Source organism: Silene latifolia, chromosome 2, assembly GCF_048544455.1.
Source record: "Silene latifolia isolate original U9 population chromosome 2, ASM4854445v1, whole genome shotgun sequence".
NCBI lineage: Eukaryota > Viridiplantae > Streptophyta > Magnoliopsida > Caryophyllales > Caryophyllaceae > Silene > Silene latifolia.
The window spans coordinates 35,028,004-35,050,561 of NC_133527.1; the positions used below are offsets into that span (position 1 = coordinate 35,028,004).

A 22,558-nucleotide genomic window follows, 5' to 3' on the forward strand; every position below is an offset into this window, starting at 1 on the left:
TTACGAAAGGCGTCGTCATCATGCTCCCTTCTGGAAGACTCAGAAAATACAAGACAGATTCAATCCAAATCATCTCTCGATTCTGCCTCTTCGATAGCTAGCTCCGGAAATTCTGTCACTAAATTAAATCGAATGTGCTATCACTTCCTAGTTCCCACAATGGTTTTAAATCATTCCCTACAACTATCTTTTGTAATTTCTTTTTTCGTAACAACTACTTGTACTACAGACAAGTTCTGCACTCGCATAGTATTCAGTCACGAGAATACACATTGGTGATTGTTTCATTCCCTGTATGCATGTACGGAAAGGTATACCCATCGGGAATATCGCGAGCTTCATCATCAACTGCGCCACTAAAAAAATGAGGCGGCTTTGGTGTTGGGAGTCGAATAGCTTGACCACTAAGGGCAGCAACAATGGAGGTCATTCTCGGCCTATCAATAGCATGTTCTTGGATGCACAATAATCCTAATTGGATGCATTTTAGTACTTGTTCCTCTTCAAAGTTGTCTTCCAACACTGTATCTATTACATTCAGTGGCTCATCCTCATTCCACAGCCTCCATACCTATAAAAAAAAAATCAACAAACAAACAAGAGGCTTATCGTTCAAGTATTCTGGTAAATATTTATTATAGTTGTAGTGATGATCATGTGAACTTACTCGGTGTAGTAACGCCTCGTCTAGCTGCAATCGTCCAAAGGATCGATTCCTTTGGCCACTTACTATCTCAAGCACTATGACCCCAAAACTGTACACATCTGATTTCACCGAGTAGTGACCCGTTATTGCATATTCCGGAGCCATATAGCCACTGCATTGCAAATTCAGATTAATGAAAAACTATAAATGAAAAATTTGTTACTCGTATATTATATATATATATATCAAGACAAACTATTTTAATACGGAGTACTTACTATTTTAATAAAATAGAATGATGTCAAAAGAAGAGGAAAAGAATGAAAAATATCTTACTAAGTGCCAACAATTCTCTTAGTATCTCCTTGAGTTTGATCAACTTCAAAAAGCCTTGCCAAGCCAAAATCCGCAATCTTTGGGTTCATGTCTTCATCAAGTAATATATTGCTTGATTTGAGATCTCGATGTACGACCTTAATTCGAGAATCCTCGTGAAGATATTGAAGCCCTTTTGCAATCCCATAGATAATATTGAATCTACTTCGCCAATTTAAAATTGATTTTTTAGCGGGATCTGCAAATATAATACCATAGGCTAGTCCATGAGCTCTTCATTATACTAATGCACATATTATATACAGACTTGTTGCGTGATCAAAGTAGTATTACCAAATAGGAATTTATCCAAGCTTGAATTGGGAAGAAACTCATAGACAAGTAGGCTTTCATCAGGCGATGCACAATATCCTAATAGTTTTACCAGGTTTTTATGTTGTAGTCTAGCAACTAGTACAATTTCCGTTTCAAATTCTGCAATTCCTTGTATTGAATTTTTGGAAAGCCTTTTTGCAGCTACTTCTTGTCCACCCTTAAGTTGGCCCTGTTTAGAAAAATGTCGAGAACTCGTTTAATTCCAGGAAAACGTTGCTTAAAATATTCAATAACATGTTCTAACATGTTCTTGAATATTTTAAAGGTTGAGACAGTTGGTGATATTCATACATTTTGATTGATGTGTGTTTAAAGCCGACTACATAGCTAGAATAATGTATTAGCTGTTTGAAACATTCATGCACCTTAAAGATAATCACACAATTTTAAAGAGCTTTCAAATTGCCAGGATGGTGAATAAAATTGGTAAATCCAAATATTTTCACAAACCTAAAGTTCAAATAACTCACTTTGTAGACTTCACCAAATCCACCTTCTCCAAGTTTATTTTCTGCCGCGAAATTGTGTGTAGCAACCTGTATTGTATTGAAGTCGAACTGCAAGGAATCCGCAAACCTTCTCACCTCATCTGTTTTTACTGCATAAAGATAATTCGATTAATGATCCGCATAATGCAAAAAGATGACTTGAATACATTCAAGAACAATAGCAATACGTGTACTGGTGTTTCTTCAAGCTAGAAGCGTACAATTACAATGTAAAGTTTATTCACCATTTTCAATCTAAAATGTGACTTACCATTAACTTTTTCAGTGGCCTTCCATCTAGAAACACAAAGATATATACCAAGGAAAAGCAAAATCGCAATCGCAGCTGCAGTTGGAAAGGCAACCGTCATAGAGGTACGCAGCTTCCTTTTAGTAGTGTTGCCTACAAATTTAAATATTAAACTTTAGTAGTATACATGTATGCATTACTTGTATTAAATTGGTGTTAGTTTGATTCATTTCAAGATTTGCTACCAGTTGTACAATAATTCCAATAATACTGTCGCATAGTTATAATGTTGCATAGTTATTCCATTTTGCACAAATCCCGACTACACTTAAACAACGGGCAATTTACACTTAAATCTCCAACAATTTATACATGTTCATTATGAGGATAGAACTTAATGGAAATACGTACTATAAAATAACTACTAAATTTAGATTATATTCATTTGTTTTGCAATTATTTATGTTGTTTTCTCTATTAAATTTAGTTAATACGGAGTATTTATATTTGCTAGGCAGTTATTTATGTATTTTTCTCTATTAAATTTAGTATTTATTTTTGCTGTGCAATTATTTAGGTTGTTTTCTCTATTTGAATACGTTAATCGATTAGGAAGAATAGTCCCGAGTGCCACCTCATGGATGCTTGGCAATGTGCATAATAGAATTCAAAGATTAGAAAAGACTTACCACTACTAGAACTTGTCCTGGTCAAATTGCTCCTCGATCTAGGCGGTGGCTGTGGCGGAGGTGACAGCGTATAATTCGTCGCGCATTTTTTATTTGAGCCGCCATTGGCAGCCCAAATAACAACATTATTCATCATAGTACCCATTATATCCATAAATTGCGAGTCATTACCCGTAACATTTTGTGTATTGCCCAGTATGACGCCAGGGATTTCATTGATTATCTCGTGGAGCTCTAAAAAGCAGCGCTCTGTTTCTCGCTCGGTCCCCAATACCTCTGCTGAGCTTACATGGTTGAGTCATCTTCTTCGTGAGCTTCGTTCAGTCTGGCGCTCTCCGTGTTACACCGTTCACAATGATGACCAACTTGCTGACGTTCTCTCTAAGCCTCTTCCGCGCCCGCGTTTTGAAATGTTGCTTCACAAGCTTGGCCTTACGCACGGCCCGTCCAGCTTGCGGGGGCATGTTAAGAAATAATTTTGTATATTTTATTTTTATCTTTTTTATTTTATTTTATCCTCTGTAATCTTTGTATTTCGTATTGTTTAGGATTATTGTACTCGTAGCTAGGGTTTTCCTAATGTCTGACGATAGGTTTGTATATATGTTCATATGTTAATACAATCTTTAACCTTTGGCTGATACAAACTCTCACAGTTTTCTCTATTAGAATACGTTAATTGATTAGGAAGAATCAAAAATAGTCCCAAGTGCCACTTCATGATATGGGTGCTTGACAATTTGCATAATAGAAATCCAAGTTTCGGTAAGCAGGACTTACCACTACTAGAACTTGTCCTGGTTGAATTGTTCCTCGATGCAGGCGGTGACGGTGGCAATGATGGTGGCGGGGGTGATACCGTCAAATTGGAAGCGCCATTGAAGAAGGGTGAGATTTCAAATCTAACAGAGCAACTCGGCAAAATTGTTTGGGCCCCCTCACTAATTGGTAGCGACCCGATTGCATTTAGCAAACATTGGGCACAATTAAGAGCGCTAAGATCAGGGGTACATTGCTCCAACCCATAAATTCCCATCAAACCTGGATAAGGTGCATAAGTCGTCGCATATTTTTTATTCGGGCCGCCATTGGCAGCTCGAATAACAACATTATTCATCATATTGTTCATTACATCTATAAAAAATTGTGATACATTCCCCGTAACATTTTGTGTATTAGTTAGTACTAGACCAGGGTCTTGCTGCAGCACTCCAAAAAACGACTTATTGGAGTAGCGTACCATACACTGGTCGTACCATATAATTGCTTCTTTTCTATTAGGACAATATGTCTTTGGTAGATCCGTTGTGGTTGCCGTAGTCACACATTCCTGGCACGAGCTGGGGACTTGATCTCCACGGCAAAGGAAGTGGCCGTACACAAAGTTTTTAGTCCCGTTCCCAGCTTGCGCCGCGTGGAAGCCGAAAGGGTTGGTGGCGTTATCAGAAAGATACTGAAAAACGGTGTTTAGATTTGTTTGGTATTGGCTCTTGGTGGTGAACATGGTAGTGTTTGAGCAGATGCTGTTCACATAAGTTGGCGCTGATGAAAATAGTGGAATTATCATCATTAAGGTAATTAGGAAATAGAGCAACATATTAATTTGAACCATCCTTTTTGTTTCTTGGTTAAGTTCCCTATTCTCGATTGAAGAAGTGTTTTGTATGGTGAATTGAGCGTATGTCATAGATGGCTGGAAGTTTTATGTTGATTGTTCTTTAACCTTTGACCATGTAGAACGTTGGAAGAACTTGGAAGTTTAGAATAGTCTCTGGCCCAAAATTGGTTTACCACTTTGCTACTTATCTTTTTTTTTTAATGAATTTTACCATCAACATCCCACACAAATACGTTACTAGTTTTAGTCGATTTTATACAAATTTATTAAAATACGGGGTCTTCAATAATTACTTTTACGCATTAATAGGGTTGCTTCAACAACGGAATTTCGCCTTCATTTGTTATTGGTCAAGGATTGGTTTTTTTCCATCAATGACAGTACAATATGGTCTTTGAGGATGAATTTGATGATGAAGTCGATAGTGAGGGAAATGTTAATGATCCCACCTGCCCTACTACCCTATTATCATCTAAGGAAGAAAAACTCAAAATCCGTCAGCGTGGCGAGATTCTCTAATCATCAAAATGTTTGATAGGAAGTAGGAACATTGGTTCTTTCACTCATTTATGCCAAATCAAGAAGAAATGGTCAATTAAAGGGGACTAATGCTTACTGGCGTTCATATCGGTTGTTAGATGTTTCGAACCTTGACCTTCAAGTGATTTACTCCCTCCATTATTTTATATATGACGTTTTTGTTTTACGAGGTAAGCCTTTGACTTTCAATTATATAAAAATATACTTTAGAGAAAATTATGAAAATTATATCATTTGATTCGGCATAAAATTTGTTCTCAAAAGAGTATACATTTCATATTATTAACTTATATATTTTGAGAGAAATTGAAGAGAGAAGTGAGTGTCTCGAAATGTGAGAATGACATATATAAAATAATGGAGGGAGTACTTACTACAAATTCGTTGAACTACTTGAATTTCATGCAAAGTTAAGTACTTAAATATATTATATCTTGTACAAGATATATTATTTTAAAGGTAGTCCCTCCATTTCATTCAATTCTATACATTTAGTTTATACACGTACATTAATGCTCGTTTTCTTTTGTTCATACATTTAGTTATATATTAATAAAAATTGATATTCACAATATACTCGGTAAGAGAATTTAAACAAGATTTCACAAGACTATCTTTTGAAAAAAAATTCAAAATAAAACACTTTACGAATAGTGCCAAAAAACAAATGTATATAATTGAATGAAATGAGGGAAGTATAATGTATTTTGAGAAATTTTCAAAATAAAATACTATTTATTGAAACCAATTATTTTTCAATGCTTTTACTTATATAATACGAGTAACTAATTCAGGTCCGTCTTTGAGGGTGTGCGGCTCGTGCAATCGCACAGGGCCCCCAAAATTTTGGCCCAAAACTGGTTAGAGGCGCATGGAAAAAAAATGAGAACTGAAATAATAAGATCATATTAACAGAGTAAATTGCTATGTAGTTCAACGTACCATAGTAGTTACAATTTTACATTTAAGTTTTGATTTAGCAAGACATCCCAAGTTCGAATCCGGCTGGCATTTTTTTTTTTTTGACAAACTTTCTTTTTTTGGCATTTGTTTTTTCTTGGATTTGAGCTATCTATTCATTTACAAACTCTTTGATTTTACGTCATCTTTATGGTAATTATATTCTTTTTTTTTCTTGGGTTCTTCAAGTTCATTTACATACCCTATAGAATTACATGAGTTAAAGATAACATATTTAAATTAGTTGGGATAAATATAAGTTAAAGATAACATATTATATGATAATAATTTTAGAATTGTTAGATTAAAATTTTGAATTTTGTAAAAATTTTGAATTTTTCCGTGTTTAACATATGAAATTCACATTTGCCCCTTTAATTTTTTCTCACCTACCTATGAATTTTGGCTGCGCAATCATTGGTTCAATTTTAATTTATATAACCGATAGAATTTAACAAAAAAAAAAAAAAAAATTGCTATAATAGGGCCCCGATTTCAACATTTTGCACAGGGCCTGAAATGTTAGAGACAACCCTGAACTAATTTTGGGGAAAAGAATTCCAAAATATGAAAGAAAGATAATATGATAAAATAAAATAAAATAAAATAAAAAATTCAGTACCCCTGTACTAATTTCCTAGGTCCTCCACTGGATGGCTAACCCACAAAATACTGTGATTTTAAGTCATGAATCGTGCTCGCATTTGGAAGAGTCAAATAATACAAGACGGGTTCAATACAAATCATCTCTCGATTCTTTCCTCTTCGATAGCTTACTCCAGAAATTTTGTCACTAAATTCGATGGAATGTGCTATCACTTAGTATTGATTTACATCATTTCCTACAACTGTATTGTAATTTTTTTCTTCCATTTCCTTGTAACAATTACTCGTACTTCAGGTGCGCAAGTCTTGTCTGGTATAGTTTTCAGTCACGAGAATACACACTGGTGATAAATTCATCCCCTGTATGCACATATGGAGCTGCACCTGTCATATCGCGAGCTTCATCTTCAACTGCACAACCAAAAAACTGAGGCGGCTTTGGTGTCGGGAGGCGAGTAGCACCACTAAGAGCAGAAACAATGGAGGTCATTCTCGGCCTGTCAATAGCATTTTCTTGGATGCATAATAATCCTAATTGGATGCATTTTAGTACTTGTTCCTCTTCAAAGTTGTCTCCCAACTCTGTATCCATTAGATTCAATGGCTCATCCTCGTTCCACAGCCTCCATGCCTATCAAACAATCGACAAACAAACAAATGCCTTCTCTTTCAAGTATTCTGGCAAATATTAATTATATACTTGTTTTGATGATAATGTGGACTTACTCGGTGTAGTAACGCCTCGTCCAGCTGCAATCGTCCAAATGATCGATTCCTTTGACCACTTACTATCTCAAGCACTATGACTCCGAAACTGTACACATCTGACTTCACCGAGTAACGACCCTTTATTGCGTATTCCGGGGCCATATAGCCACTGCAATGCACAGTCAGCGTGATAAAAAGCCACTATACAAAATTTGTCATGATTGTTATAATTTGTAGATTGTGTAAATAAACCCGTCAAAGTCAACATCCTGGATACAAGTATGTGAGAAACTGTTGTGGCACAAATTCTAGTATTATGTCAGTAAATAGAGGAAAAGAATGTTAGATATCTTCTTACAAAGTGCCAGCTATTCTCTCAGTGTCTGCTCGAGTTTGATCAACTTCAAAAAGCCTTGCCAAGCCAAAATCAGCAATCTTCGGGTCCATGGCTTCATCAAGTAATATATTGCTTGATTTGAGATCTCGATGTACGACCTTAATTCGAGAATCCTCGTGAAGATATAGAAGCCCTCTTGCAATACCACTGATAATATTGAATCTAGTTTGCCAATCTAATGATGATTTCTTGGCGGGATCTGCAGTTATTGTACCATAGCTAGTCCATTATTGAACTCTTCAGTAAGCTAAAGTACATGATAGATAATAAAAGTAGTATTACCAAATAGGAATTTATCCAAGCTTGAATTGGGAAGAAACTCGTAAACAAGTAGGCTTTCATTAGGCGATGAGCAATATCCTAATAGTTTTACTAGGTTTTTATGTTGTAGCCCAGCAACAAGGACAATTTCCGTTTCAAATTCTGCAATTCCTTGTGCTGATCGTTTGGAAAGTCTTTTCACAGCTACTTCTTGTCCACCCTCAAGTACGCCCTGTTCAGAAAAATGTCGAGAACTCGTTTAATTCTAAGAAAATATTACTTAATATTTTCATGAATATGTCGGATGTAGAAAGCTAGAATGAAATAGGTGTCAAATTGGAACGTTTATGCACCTTAAACAGAATTACGCAATTTTAAAAGAGCTTTCAAATTGGCAGGATGGTGAATAAAATCGGTATATCCATATTGCATATTTCATTTTTTTTTATTTTTTTTTTTTGATGACGAGGGGGTTGAATCCCCCCGGCCCATGCATTCCCGCACCACCACATGGACCATGTAAGCCACCCCCTTCGGGGGCTGCAGTGGCCAAGTGATCATCGCCCCAGCTGGTAGTCGAAAGACAAATATTTCATTGCCTTGCATTGAAACTTCCAAGGACAAATATAGAGTTCAAATGACTCACTTTGTAGACTTCACCAAATCCACCTTCTCCAAGTTTATTTTCAGCTGCAAAGTTGTGTGTAGCTAGTCGAATTGTAGTGAAATCGAATTGCAAAGAATTTGCAAACCTTTTCATCTCATCTGTTTGAACTGCAAAAGATAATTGGATTAATGATCGTCATAACACCATTTTCATTATGGATTACGATTATCCTTCCTCTGAAAAAAGACCATGTACTATGCCATACCAATAAGACTTCAAAACATCACGTAATGTTCTGGTGCACTTCGAAATCAACAAACAAGTGTGATGTCGGAATGTTAGCCTAGTAATTCCCCTTTATTAATTTATAATGTGACTTACCATTTTTTTTAATGGCTTTCCTTTTAGAAATACAGAGATATATTCCAAGCAGTAACAGTATCAAAATCCCGGCTACTGTCGGAAAGGCAATTAGCATAGCCGTATGTACCTTCCTTTTACGGGTATTGCCTACAAGTTAAATTATTTACATCAGAAGTATACTTGTGTGTTATTGACTAACTAACAAACGGAGTATAGCACTGGAACTTACTAAGTAAGGTTGAGGGCAACACCATTGGTGACATTGTGTCTGGTTCCGGTGCCGGTGCCAATCCGGGCTGTAATGCTTGTGGAGAATGTATGGAAAGAAGTCTTGCAGGATTAATGTGCAAATGCCACATACAGATAAGACAACAGATATAAGAGAATTTGGATAAGTTAAATATAAACAGAATAGTAGAGGAAAACAGAATAAGCACCTGGACATAGCAGGCGAGGGGCAGAAAGTAATGTTATATGAAGACGCCCTAGAACCATTGCAAGTGAAGGTACCAGTCACATTCTCTCCACTGTTGTCGCTGTAGTTGCTAAAAGCTCGTGGACAAGGTCTTTCGAAGATCAATGAAGCCAACGAAAAATCGGAGGGCATTTTACACCCAATTATCATACTATCATTACTCTTGCTTACCACCATGAACTTGGCAGGCTGACACGATTTTTGAAGGTCAAACACACACCCAGTGACCTCGCACCTAGGCCCAGTCCCACTATCAACATGTGGGGCAACCAACAAAGGGAGGTTATACCCAGCTAGCACAGTAACGTCGTAGAAGTCCTTATTACTCGTATTAAATTCACCGAAAACAAACTCGGCTAAAGTGACAGGATTCACAACTGAAGAGGTGCATTGCATACTACCACTGCCGCAGTCACCGGTCTGGCATGAGAAATTGCCAGTTGATTTATCAGTTGAGCAAAGCGTTCGGCCCCATACTCGACCACTCCATTGATTTGGAACGACAACGACACTGGATTTGCCCTCCCGGAGGGCGAATCCAGAAACACTAGCTGACCCTCTGTCTGTGGCACTCAAATAAGTAGTTACTATAGCTGGCCAAACTGTGTAGCTACAGTTATTTGTTATTGTTAATGTTTTAGCATTTCCTGCAGTCAAGTAAAATTCACATGATTAGAATATGTGTTTTTATTTAAAGAATATACGGGTAATAAATAATGTTGGTTTGCTTATTAAAAGGAACTTACCGGAAAATAGATGAATCTGCAGAATAAAAATTAGCAGAGTGGATGCTTGAGCTAGTGTAGCCATTAAAATTTCCAGTTTCTTTGTACAGTGGTCAGGGGCTCTACATTTCCGTGTCATAGGTTCCAACTTCCAAATGAAAGGCCAACAAATTGCGAACCATAAAATGCATAATTGTGTAAGCCCGATATAGTTGACTCCATGGGATAAGGTTGACCCTATGGGATAAAGTTGACCCAAGCTCAGATATGACCCGAAAGGGCATAACTTGTTTCCAAAATTCGATTTATATGATTCGATCCAGCTTTACTCGAACTTTCATTGATCCCAATTTTGTTGACCCAACCTAAAACGATTTTTTGTCATAAGTTAGTGATCTCCCTCACAAACTGCAAGTGGGAGAGCGGGTGGGAAAGGGATTGTGACAATCACAAGTGACGGAATTGACTTGGAATAGCGATTAAATTAAAATGCCTACCATATGTTAGAAATTTGAGAGCCCCAAATATCAACTAGGATGGAATTATAATTACAATTCCAAATTCTAAGGATTTCAAATGCTTGAAATGTATTAATTACAAAATATAATTACAATTCTCTGTTTACAAAACTGCCAGAATTCTATGTAAAATAATAATTTGCCCCGTAAAAGTGTCTATTTTCATTCGAATTCTCCAATTCGAACAATTGCCCAGGAAGCTAATTCATTCTCTAATCTCTACATATGGTTTTTTCAAACAAACAAATTATTTGAAAGAGCTTATTAATTTTTTCAAATATACTCGATACTTAACCGGGACGGGATTATATTGAGTATAAAATATACTCCCTCTGTCCTGGCCATTTGTTTGCCTATTGCATCTTGGGGTATCTTAGTCAATTGTTTGCATTTTTGTTTTAGGAATGTCTGTGATGAGTAATTCGGATACGACACCATCAATTTGGTCCAATTGTCAGCTAATAATTGACTCCCTCCTTCTCCCTTGGTCTTTGTGCCAAAACCAAGGGTAAACAAATTAGCGGGACGGAGGGAGTAACCGTTTTCAGTCACGAGAATACACATTCGTGATATTTTCATTCCCCGTATGCACGTATGGAGCGGGATATTCATCCGCCATATCCGTAGCTTCGTCAACAACCGCGGAACCAAAAAAATGAGGCGGCTTTGGTGTCGGAAGGCGAATAGCTTGACCATTAAGGGCAGCAACAATGGCGGTCATTCTCGGCCTGTCAATAGCATTTTCTTGGATACACAGCAATCCTAATTGGATGCATTTTAGTACTTCTTCCTCTTCAAAGTTGTCTCCCAACTCTGTATCTATTAGATTCAATGGCTCATCCTCGTTCCATAGCCGCCATGCCTGTCAAACAATCGAAAAATAACTAGTGGGTTCTCTTTCACATTTTGACATTTTGGCATATTAATTTTAGTTGTGTTGATCATGTGAACTTACTCGGTGTAGTAGTGCCTCATCGAGCTGCAATCGTCTAAAGAATCGATTCCTTTGGCCACTTACTATCTCAAGCACTATGACCCCAAAACTGAAAACATCTGATTTCACCGAGTAATGACCCGTTATTGCGTACTCCGGGGCCATATAGCCACTGCATTGTAAATTCAGAGTAATGAAATACCATTATGAAAATTTGTCATGTTTTCTACTATTTTTGTACTTTGCAAAATTAGGAAAAGAATGCAAGATATCTTACTAAGTGCCAACTATTCTCTTAGTGTCCCCTTGAGTTTGGTCAACTTCAAAAAGTCTTGCCAAGCCAAAATCTGCAATCTTCGGGTTCATGTCTTCATCAAGTAAGATATTGCTTGATTTGAGATCTCGATGTACGACCTTAATTCGAGAATCCTCATGAAGATACTGAAGCCCTCTTGCAATACCACTGATAATATTGAATCTAGTTTGCCAATCTAAAGATGATTTCTTGGCGGGATCTGCAGTTATGAGTTATTGTACCAAATAGGTAGTCCATTGAGTTTCAGTAGCTGAAGTTCATAATTATGTACAGATTTGTTACTTAATAAAAGTAGTATTACCAAATAGGAATTTATCCAAGCTTGAATTGGGAAGAAACTCGTAGACAAGTAGGCTTTCCTTAGGCGATGCGCAATATCCTAATAGTTTTACCAGGTTTTTGTGTTGGAGTTTGGCAACAAGGACAATTTCAGTTTGGAATTCAGCAATTCCTTGTACTGAATTTTTGGAAAGCCTCTTCACAGCTACTTGTTGTCCACCCTCAAGTTCCCCCTGTTTTGAAAAATAAGAGCTCTTTAGGTTTCAAAAAACAACTTTACTTGATGCATTCATGAAGATTTTTTGGAACATTAATTGAGGTTGAAGCGTAATGGTGATATAAATACATGTGGATGGTACATTTATGTTAGAGATGATTTTCAATAGACATGGCCTGACCTAGATAGCGAGAATGTAGTAGGAGTATTATTGAAATGTCTGAGAACGAAATCCGCAAATCCATATTTCACATTCAAATGGCATGTACATGAAACATCCAATGGCATATCTAGAGTTAGTATTACTTACTTTGTAGACTTCACCAAATCCACCTTCTCCAAGTTTATTATTTACCGCGAAGTTGTGTGTAGCTAGTCGAATTCTATTGAAATCGAATTGCAAAGAATCCACAAACCTTTGCATCTCATCTGTTTGAACTGCAAATAAAATTGGAGTATCGTCATAACACATTTTTCATCATGGATTATCCGTCCTCTGAAACCAAAAAGATCCTTAATTCTGCCATACGCAGCAGACTTCAAAACATTATAGATGTACTCGAGATCATGTAATAATGTTCGACAAAAAGATCCTTGCTCTGTAAAGTACTAAGTTTGCGTAGTATTTTACCATTATAATCTAAAATGTGACTTACCATTGAATGTTTTAATGGCCTTCCTTTTAGAAATGTAGAGATATATACCAAGCAGTATAAAAATCAAAATTCCAGCTGCTGTCGGAAAGGCAATCATCAAAGCCGTATGCACCTTCCCTTTACTGGTATTGCCTATAAGTTAATTTATTTACATTAGAAGTATACTAGTGGATACAAATGTATATCATGCTCTCGACTAACTAACAAAAGGAGCATAACACTGTTCTGTAACTTACTGGTTAAGTTCTGGTGTGAAATTGGTGCCAATGCCGGCTGTAATGCTTGTGAAGCAGGTATGGAGAGTAGTCTTAAAGAATTAATGTGCACATACACAGAATGTCAGAATGCACGAGATTTTAAGAATGAAATAGAATTATGATCCAATAATTTATAGTCAAATTGAATTCCAGACCAATTGATCAATAAAGCTTCAAGTTGGCACTTGTGATCCAAATTTATAATTCGTCTGGAGTAAATTCCGAAGGAGTGGTACTCCAGACAAATTATAAGTTTGGAAATTGGATCGCAAGTGCCGACTTTTAGTGACTTTAACAACTACACTAAACTGTAGAATATAAACAAATGAAGAGAAAAATCAGTCGGAGAAAACTGAACAAGCACCTGGACATAGCAGTAGAGGGGCAGAAAGTAATGTTATATGAAGACGCCCTCGAACCATCGCAAGCAAAGCTGTCCATATCATCGTCAGCAGCGTAGCTAAGAGCTCGTGGACAAGGCTTTTTGAAGATCAATGACGGTGACGAAAAATTGGAACGCTGACAGTCCGACACACTTGTGCAACAAAACTGGTCCGTACCAAACACATCACAGGGATTTTTACATCCAACTATAATACTATCATTAATCTTGCTTACCACCCTGAGCTCAGCGAGCTGGCACGATTTTTGAAGGTCGAACACGCACCCAGTGACCGTGCACCCTGGCGAACTGCCAACATTTGGAGCAACCAACAAAGGGAGGTTGTACCCATTTATCACACTAACCTCGTAGAAGTCCTCATTATTAGTTCGGCTGAAACTAAACTCGGCTAAGGTGGCAGGACTTTTATATGATGAAGTGCATTCGATCTTACCAGTGGTGCAGTCACCGGTCTGGCACGAGAAATTGCCGGTTGATTTGTTGGTCGAGCAAAGTGTTCGGCCCCACACTCGACCAGTCCACTGAGTTGAAACGGCAACGATACTGGATTCACCCTCCCTGAGGGCGAATCCAGAAACATTAGCTGACCCTGTGGCAGTAGTATTTCCTATAGCTGGCCAAACCGTGTAGCTGCAGTTATTTATTATTGTTAATGTTTTGGCATTTCCTGCTGTCAAATAAAATTCACATGATTAGGAGATGATTTTTATTTGATCAATATGATAAATTGTTCGTATTGCTAATTAAAACGGGAGGACACAAGAATTTTTCTTAAGACGGACTTACATGAAAACAGATGAATTTGCAGAATAAGGCTTAGCAGGGAGAATGCTTGAGCAATCGAAGCCATTAAAAAAGGAAGACAAAAACAAACACAAAATCTTGTATAGATATCACACTATGCAAAAAATTTGGTGTTTGATTAATCTTTTTTAAGTAGGTTTACAAATCCGGGTCAAAATTTTCAAGCTTTTACAAAACTACAAGTTCCAAAAGTTGGACCAGTTAGTGTTTGAAAATTTACAACTGCAATCAAGTGACATTAGATACAATTAGTCTCATTTAACGTCGCCGGTGGTCTGACTTATAAATTGGTCAAAACCGTTTTACAGATCTCCTAATACAAATGTCAAAGTTAATTGCTAAAAAACCGTGTTACAAACTTGTCATGTAAAACCACTCTACACGAAACTTGTTTAGAACAATAATAAATCCATTGCAAGCATACAACAAAAATCAAGAACTCACAGAGTCACAGCTCATCATGATATTGTACATTAGCAGGGTAGATCCCTTGGATGTGATTGAATACATTGTGAGGATCAATAATCGTCTTGGCCTTAACCAACCTATCATAATTACTTATAAAGTATTTCTCCCCCCAACTCTTTGCCTTCTCCACAATATTACCATCTTCAATGGCATCTACCGTCCCAAGATCAAGGTCCACATAGTTCACGTATGCGCCTCTAGGTGTCGCCGTCACAAAAGGCGTCATGTACTCGTAAAACCTCCTAACCCAACTCAAGTACCGATCTTCACCATCTTCCTCCCTCCAAAATGCTACATACAAAATATTGTACAAGTTCCCTTTCCTATGAGGAAAAGGAATCGCATCTATTTCAATCCGATCCATAATTCCGCCATACGGGTCCAATATAACAAGTCCATTGGGTTCCAATGCAACCATATCAAGCATACCCTCTAGGCCTTTGACCGAGACATAGTCCCTTACATAGTCAGATTTAGTCTTAATACACGACTTACCCACAAAATACCGCGATTTCAAGTCATGAATCGTGCTCTCATTCGGAAGATTCGAAAAATATAAAACTGATTCAATCCAACTCATTTCGCGATATTCTTCCTCTTCAATAGCCAACTCGGGAAATTCTCGGTTCTTTACCGACATTGCTTCGGTTTTCGAACCCAAGTAAAATCCTAAGAATGTAACATACACTTCTTTGTTTGCACCATTAGTAAGATAAATTGCTAGATAAAAATCATCCTCTAATTTTGGTGCAATAAATTGCCACTTATACATTAACTTAGCCAATTCATGATTATTTGGACCTTGTTTGGTCACACGAAAACAAGTAACCCTTTGAGGTACTTTAACCAGTTGAACCTTCCACTTATAGACTATCCCAAAATTCCCACCACCCCCGCCACGAACGGCCCAAAACACATCCTCCCCCATTTCGGCCCGGCCCAAATCCCGTCCCTCGGCGTCAATTAAACCAATATCCACCACATTATCCGCGGAAAGCCCATACTTTCGGCTCATCACTCCAATCCCACCCCCAGAGAAATGCCCACTCACCCCAACAGTCGGCCCGACACCTGCTGGAAACCCGTATCCGCTACCTTTCTCAGCAATAGCGGTGTACAACTCCCCCAGTGTGGCACCACCCTCCACCCACGCAGTCTCGGATTCGACATTGACTATCACACGGTTGAGATTCATCATGTCGATGATCACAAATGGGTTGCTGCCACGTGGCATTGAGGAGATACCCTCGTAGCTGTGGCCCCCACCTCTGATTTGTATCTCTAGAGATGATTTCCTGCAGCATAGTATAGTACTGATAAGTTGCTCCTTGGTTTCAGGCAAGATTATTGCGTATGGATGAGGGAATCTTTTTGCTCTTAGATTCTGTAGAGAGAATCTATGAAGGTGGTGGAAGTTAGATGAAGATTGTGTAGAATAGTTTGTGAGTTTGTGATTATTTAGGCATGAAATTAAGGAATCTTGTGTTGGTTTTTGGAAAAGATAAATAGGGAATTGATTGGAAAATAGGAGAAAATAAATGAGGAGATTAAGATTATTATTGTGTATTTTCGCCATGAATGGTTGATTGTGTTTGAGTTGGATCAGTACTCGGTAGAGGTAGTTGATTAGAAAGAGCTGCTGAGCTGAGCAGCTGACTACTGACATAGGGACATGATCCCATGAATCACGTGGTGTACTAACCTGAATTTTTTTTGGGTTTTTCTATGGGTACCCCTCAACTATACACTTTTCCACAGTGTACCCTTGCGTTTTTCAATTTATCGCTTGTACCCTTAAACTTTATTACTCACCACTAACCGTACCCTTTAGCATTTAATCCGTTAGTTTTTGACGTTAAGTGAGTATGTGGCAAGCTGAGTTGATTTTTCATTTTGTGTTGACTGTTTTCCTTCATTTTTCTGAAAATTTCCCACCAATCTTTCCTCTTATTCTTCCTTTCCTCATTCTCCTATTTATATCTTATTCCCAATTCCTCCTCCAGCTTAATTCCTTAGTTCTTGTCACTCATTTCTTCTTCGTCTTAGCAGTCCAAGAACCGGATAGCCTTGTGAAAGTCAACAAACGAACCCAAAGCAGTAAGGTTGCTGGAATAGCGAAGACAAAGTTGGGTTTAAAGAAAGAATTTCTTAATCTTAAATGGCTAGAGTTTTGGAATAAGTTGAATGTTTTTGAGTTATTTGTACTTGTTATTGTTGTTGTTTTCCAGATTTAAATGGTGTCTTAATTTTAAGGAATTCTAAAGCAAAAATTGGATAAAAGATTCTAAACATTAATTTACATTCTGAAAATATTCAATCTTGTCATTATTTTTACAACCATTCAAAATTTTTGTACTACTGACAAGTGACAACCATTACAAACACTAGCAATGCATTAGATTTGCTTCTTTCCCTTCCTTGCTTCTCCTTGGATTGGACACTGCAAGTTCACTCCCCTTCATAACTGGAGCTTCCAATTGGTCTAAGAACTCAAACTGTGTTACATTTACAGGCATAAAAAACCGCCATAAAAACGTACAATTATCACATAATGTGATAATGATCAAACCAAATTAAATAAAGTACCACAACACAATGCGCAGTAAAACACATTCTCATTAACAAAGTTAGAAACTTTGGTGTAATAGCACAATATATCGACAATCAAAACACAAAAAAGTTTAGCTTTTTAAGTAAGAGAATACGAATATACGATCATCCAAAAATCCCTGATAAACTAGATTAAAAACTTGTCACAATATTTATATATAAAAAAAAAAAAAAAAAAAAAAAAAAAAAAAAAAAAGAAAGAGCACGAAAACCTTACTTGTAGATGTAAGAACGGACAATCAACTTTATGGCTTGTAAATTGTAATGGATGAAGTAACAATGCTTGTAAAAAGAGAGAAATGAAAATTAGTGCATGAAAAGGAAGGAAGAAGAAGGAAAGGAAAGTGAAGGGTTTGAAGTCAAAGATAGTATAGTCAAGAAAATAAATCCAACTCAGCTTTGCCACATACTTCCTCCATTCAACTCCACTCTACCTATTTGTATTTTGCACAAATATTAAGAAGGGTGGGGTTGAGTGGAAAATATTGTAAATAAATAATGGGGTATAATGTAATTAAGTGGGGTATGAGTAGAAAAGGGTGGAGTTTGATGTAGAAGTAGTGGGGTATGAGTGGCAAATATTGTAAATAAGTAATGGGGTATGAGGACAAAATGGTCATTTGACAATCCTTTTTAGGAAATAGGTAGAGTGGAGTTGAATGGATGAAAAAGGAAAGATGGTAGAGTGGAGTTGAATGGAGGAAGTATTCATTTAACGTCAAAACTAACGGATTAAAAGCCAAGGGGCACGGTCAATGGTAAGTAACAGAGTTTAAGGGTACAAGCGATAAATTGAAAAACGCAAGGATACATCGGGGAAAAGTGAATAGTTGAGGGGTACACCATAGAAAAACCCATTTTTTTTTTTGGCAAGTGTGAGTAGATATGGGAAGTCCATATTCTAATTTAAGACGGTACTATCGAGTTTAAGTTTAAACGCAAAATTTCATTGAAGACGGCTATATCTGTCACAAGCTTGTGACGGAAAATAATACCCATAAGAAGTGAGTGGGGAAGCACATGGGGGGTGCCCCACCTTGTCCTCTCTCCCTTTTTGTGAGAGGTCTTCAGCTTGTGACGGGATTAACCCGTCACAAGCAAGACGCTTTGAAGTTTAAAACGGATCAAGTCTCATACTATATATATGTATAGTGTATGCATAAGTCATAAGTGGTATGCAGTTGACCCGTCTCAACCTTAAAACAGACTATGTAGTATCACACGCTTCGCGCAGACTGTTTTAAAATTTTATTATTATAATTGAAGAAAAATAATATAATTCATATATAACCTTTAATATTTTTACCTATTAATAAAAATAAATTAATTTTTTTTCTCAAATTTTATGTTTTTAGGTTTAAGTTCAGTGTTTTAAAATAAAATACATATAATTTTTATTAAAACTAATACTAAGTTATAGTTAATTACGCATAATCAACGTTTTACCAAAAAAAAATTGTAACTGATCAAATATCACATTAATTAAAATAAAATTTATTCGAATAATGCAACAATGAACATTAAGGTATCAAATTATATCATTTCACGATGCGTTATGTTCCAAATCAGTTAAAATATTTGTTCAAAATGATGTGAATATAATTTTATGCAATTTTTAATTTTATATGTATATCGTTTGACATTTATGTATCAAACATATATGGCCCAAACTAAACTTATTCAAATGTTTTGGTTGTGTCTTACATGTGCTATGTGTCATACATATCCATCAGAAATTTGCACCTTTTGTTTTTTTTAACAACTATATATAACGATGTTTAAGAGTTTACCGTAAATAAAATAGGTTGAATTTTCTCAAATATCATTTTTATAAGATAACATATAAAATATTTAAATAAAAGTAATATCTAGTTAGTCATAACTAATGTTTTGTTCTTGACGTATACATATTTAATTAAAGATATTAAAGGAATATGTAATGTGTATTCTACTTTTTCATGTTGTTTATATAATGGGGTTTTTTCTACATGATACCCTTGTATTAATTCGAATTCTACGTGATACCCCTCGCTTTTCAAAAATACCCGTGGTACCCCTAGACATGATAAAAACATCTTAAAATACCCAAAATGCTCTAATCCGCCTCTTTAAAATGTTTAATTTATACATTTTTTTATAGATTTTTTGCCAATAATTTGTCATGTTATTAACATAAACATCGTCTACTCAATTGTAAACGTATTATTTTTTACAAAATCTAACATATTAAAAACGTGATTTTTAGTAGATTGGGTATTTTTAGAACATTTTACTAAATTTTGGATACCACTTATATTTTCAAAAATATAGGGGTACCACGTAGAATGCGAAGAAACACGGGGTACCACGTAGAAAAACCCTATATAATATTATATTACTTAATAATGATTACTTTTCTTTTAATTATTCAAACTCACTCGTGATCACTGTGTACATACATACTCGTTATCACGTATTTAAACCTCTTAAAATCTCATATGTATTCATTTTGTCGCAATATATTTTTTTCGTTCCCACACTATAAAAACTTATATCTTAATAGTTTTTTTTAAGTTTTGTTTTTAATAAACACAATTATTCTTCAATATATATTTTTCTTAACAAAATTAATGGTCGGTCTAAGTTTTATAACTTTCTCAAAATGTTTTTTTTACGTAAATGTAAAATATTGTAAGATGCTCACTTTAATCATCTCTACATATCAAAATATGCTAATAAATATAATGAAAATTATACTCGTTTGAAAGCATTTTTCGCAATGAACGTTTTTATTTAGAATTTAGAATTTTTATCAAAATATTTTTTTTAATAAATTTAGAATCAAATCAACGTAATTATTTAATATAATTTTATAATAAATTTTTTTAAATTATAATTAATATTTACTGAGATTTATGCTGCATTTATTATGTTTATATTTAATGTTCAGCTGTAATTAATACTCGTATTTAATGTTGGGTTAACACGTGTCGCATCCACAACGTTTCAACCCAGTTTTATATATATATATATATATATATATATAGAGAGAGAGAGAGAGAGAGAGAGAGAGGTAGGATGCGGTGAGTCCACCTAAATATTTGAGTCCATGAGTCCATAAAACAATATCATGCACTATACAAAACAATATCACGTTTCTTTTTTCAATTTTTTTTTTTTCAATTTTTTTTTTTTCGATTTTTTTTTTCGAAAGTTTTTTTTATTCGAAAGTTTTTTTTTTCGAAAAGTTTTTTTTTTCGAAGTCTTTTTTTTTTTTTTTTAGTGTAAGCTGTGATATTGTTTAGTATAACGTGTGATATTGTAAGCGGTGATATTGATTAGCATAACGTGTGATATTGTATTACAAAACAATATCACGATTTTTTTTTAAAAAAATTTTTTTTCAAATTTTTTTTAGTGTAAACCGTGATATTGTTTAGTATAACGTGTGATATTGTAAGCTGTGATATTGTTTAACATAACGAGTGATATTGTATTACAAAACAATATCACGAATTTTTGTTTTTTGTTTTTTTTTTTTTTAAGTTGTGATATTGTTTAGTATAACGTGTGATATTATATCATGGACTCACGGACTCAAAAAGATAGGGTGGACTCATGTGATCCTAATTCTATATATATATATATATATATATATATATATATATATATATATATATATATATATATATATATAGTGTAAAGATCATTTGAGTCCACCTCTTACATTTGAGTCCATAAGTTCCCTTTAGAGCCATTGGATGAGGAAGATGGAGGGTTGAGATTGAAAGCAAAAAAGAAGGGATTAAAGCTCATTAAACCCACTCTCTCACTACCTATACTAATTAATCACTAACTCGTCCTAATTAACTACTAATTTAATATATATACTTTTCCAAAACACCACTTCTCTCTCATATCTCATAATTTCACCCATTTTTTATCTCTCAAAAACCTCTCCTCTCTAAAAAACCAAACAAATTCAAAAACAAAAAAATCCCAAAATTCCCCCCCTTTTTCTCCCACCCCGCTGCCACTGTGCCGCGTCCACCCCACAACCACCACCCCACGCACCACCTACGCCCACCCACCACCACCCGCGTCTCACCTCCACTGCCGTCTGACCCCGACACCTTATCTCCCACCACCACAACCCACCACCACGACCTCCAACCGACCAGACCTCCACTGCCGCCCTTCTTACCTCCTCCAAAACCGCCACCTACAACCACCACACCAACAATGCCAAAATAAAAATTTCAAATCTCCCTCCCTCACTCACCACCAACCCGCCACCATCATTACCACGGCCACCACCACCAACGCCATCAGCCGCCATCTTCTTCGCTTCCCTTTTTTTTCCATCTTTGTCTCGTCACTACCGCCACGCCACTTGCGGCCGTCACCTCTGCTATCAGATCTCGGCCACCACTTCTCCTCTCAGATCTGGAGCTATTAGTGTCGTGGTGGTCGTGTGGTGGTCATGCAGTTGGTGAGTGTTTGTAGTGCTTGATTTTTTAAACAAAATTTTAAAAGTGGGTTTGTTTGTAGTGTTTATTTTTGGTTTTGTTTTACAGGAAACAAAGAAGGTGGAGTTTGGTGGGTTTGTTTGTATTGTGTATTTTTGGTTTTGTTTTACAGGAAACAAAGAAGGTGGAGTGTGGTGGGGAAGGTGGTTGGGTAATGGTACTAATATGTTTTTGTTTTAACTGTACTACTATTACTAACATCTACTCCGTATGTTTTTTTAAAAAAAGTGTCAGATTTGTTTTTTTTTAAATTTATTTCTTTTGTGTGATGGTGGAGATTTATCTCCTAGGAAATGGACATTTTTAAATCGAGATTTTTAGATCTCCATTAAAATCACACTTTTATCTGTTAGAATTATACCTTTTTCAGTTAAAATTACACTTTTCTCCAATAAAATTACACTTTTTTCTGTTAAAATTACACTTTTTTTCAGTTAAAATTACACTTTTTTTCAGTTAAAATAGTCGTGTTTGTCTTGTTATCTCTTTCGAGTAAAAGTCGTGTTTGTCTTGTTATCTCTTTTTTTTGGTTAAAAAATAGTCG

General features: G+C 35.9%; 4 protein-coding genes across 8 annotated transcripts; all 4 read right to left on the reverse strand.

The window, feature by feature from the left end:
- Positions 1 to 253: 253 nt before the first annotated feature.
- Positions 254 to 4,351, reverse strand: LOC141639178 (cysteine-rich receptor-like protein kinase 6). Its single transcript, XM_074448360.1, has 7 exons — positions 3,565 to 4,351; positions 2,117 to 2,248; positions 1,828 to 1,955; positions 1,316 to 1,526; positions 983 to 1,220; positions 668 to 818; positions 254 to 571 (listed from the first exon to the last, which is right to left on the reverse strand). The coding sequence occupies exons 1-7, from the start codon at positions 4,349 to 4,351 to the stop codon at positions 254 to 256; spliced, it is 1,965 nt and encodes a 654-aa protein (XP_074304461.1).
- A 2,229-nt stretch (positions 4,352 to 6,580) lies between these two features.
- LOC141642592 (cysteine-rich receptor-like protein kinase 19) lies at positions 6,581 to 10,249 on the reverse strand. Of its 2 annotated transcripts, XM_074451425.1 has the most exons (9): positions 10,066 to 10,249; positions 9,282 to 9,966; positions 9,074 to 9,174; positions 8,863 to 8,991; positions 8,521 to 8,648; positions 7,896 to 8,106; positions 7,575 to 7,812; positions 7,235 to 7,385; positions 6,581 to 7,139 (listed from the first exon to the last, which is right to left on the reverse strand). In XM_074451425.1, the coding sequence occupies exons 1-9, from the start codon at positions 10,181 to 10,183 to the stop codon at positions 6,831 to 6,833; spliced, it is 2,070 nt and encodes a 689-aa protein (XP_074307526.1). In that variant the 5' UTR covers positions 10,184 to 10,249; the 3' UTR covers positions 6,581 to 6,830. The 2 variants fall into 2 exon arrangements, with proteins under 2 accessions (XP_074307526.1, XP_074307527.1); XM_074451426.1 differs by lacking the exon at positions 8,863 to 8,991.
- A 725-nt stretch (positions 10,250 to 10,974) lies between these two features.
- LOC141642594 (putative cysteine-rich receptor-like protein kinase 31) lies at positions 10,975 to 14,986 on the reverse strand. 4 transcript variants are annotated; one of them, XM_074451428.1, is made up of 9 exons: positions 14,873 to 14,986; positions 13,586 to 14,294; positions 13,201 to 13,271; positions 12,965 to 13,096; positions 12,619 to 12,746; positions 12,114 to 12,324; positions 11,774 to 12,011; positions 11,518 to 11,668; positions 10,975 to 11,424 (listed from the first exon to the last, which is right to left on the reverse strand). In XM_074451428.1, exons 2-9 carry the CDS (start codon positions 13,660 to 13,662, stop codon positions 11,107 to 11,109), a joined length of 1,326 nt encoding a protein of 441 aa, XP_074307529.1. In that variant the 5' UTR covers positions 13,663 to 14,294; positions 14,873 to 14,986; the 3' UTR covers positions 10,975 to 11,106. The 4 variants fall into 4 exon arrangements, with proteins under 4 accessions (XP_074307529.1, XP_074307530.1, XP_074307531.1 ...); XM_074451429.1 differs by having other exon boundaries at positions 13,586 to 14,291; positions 14,873 to 14,967; XM_074451430.1 differs by lacking the exon at positions 13,201 to 13,271.
- LOC141642593 (berberine bridge enzyme-like D-2) lies at positions 14,760 to 16,562 on the reverse strand. Its single transcript, XM_074451427.1, has one exon. It carries the CDS (start codon positions 16,560 to 16,562, stop codon positions 14,877 to 14,879), a length of 1,686 nt encoding a protein of 561 aa, XP_074307528.1. The 3' UTR covers positions 14,760 to 14,876.
- Between the last annotated feature and the right edge of the window lie 5,996 nt (positions 16,563 to 22,558).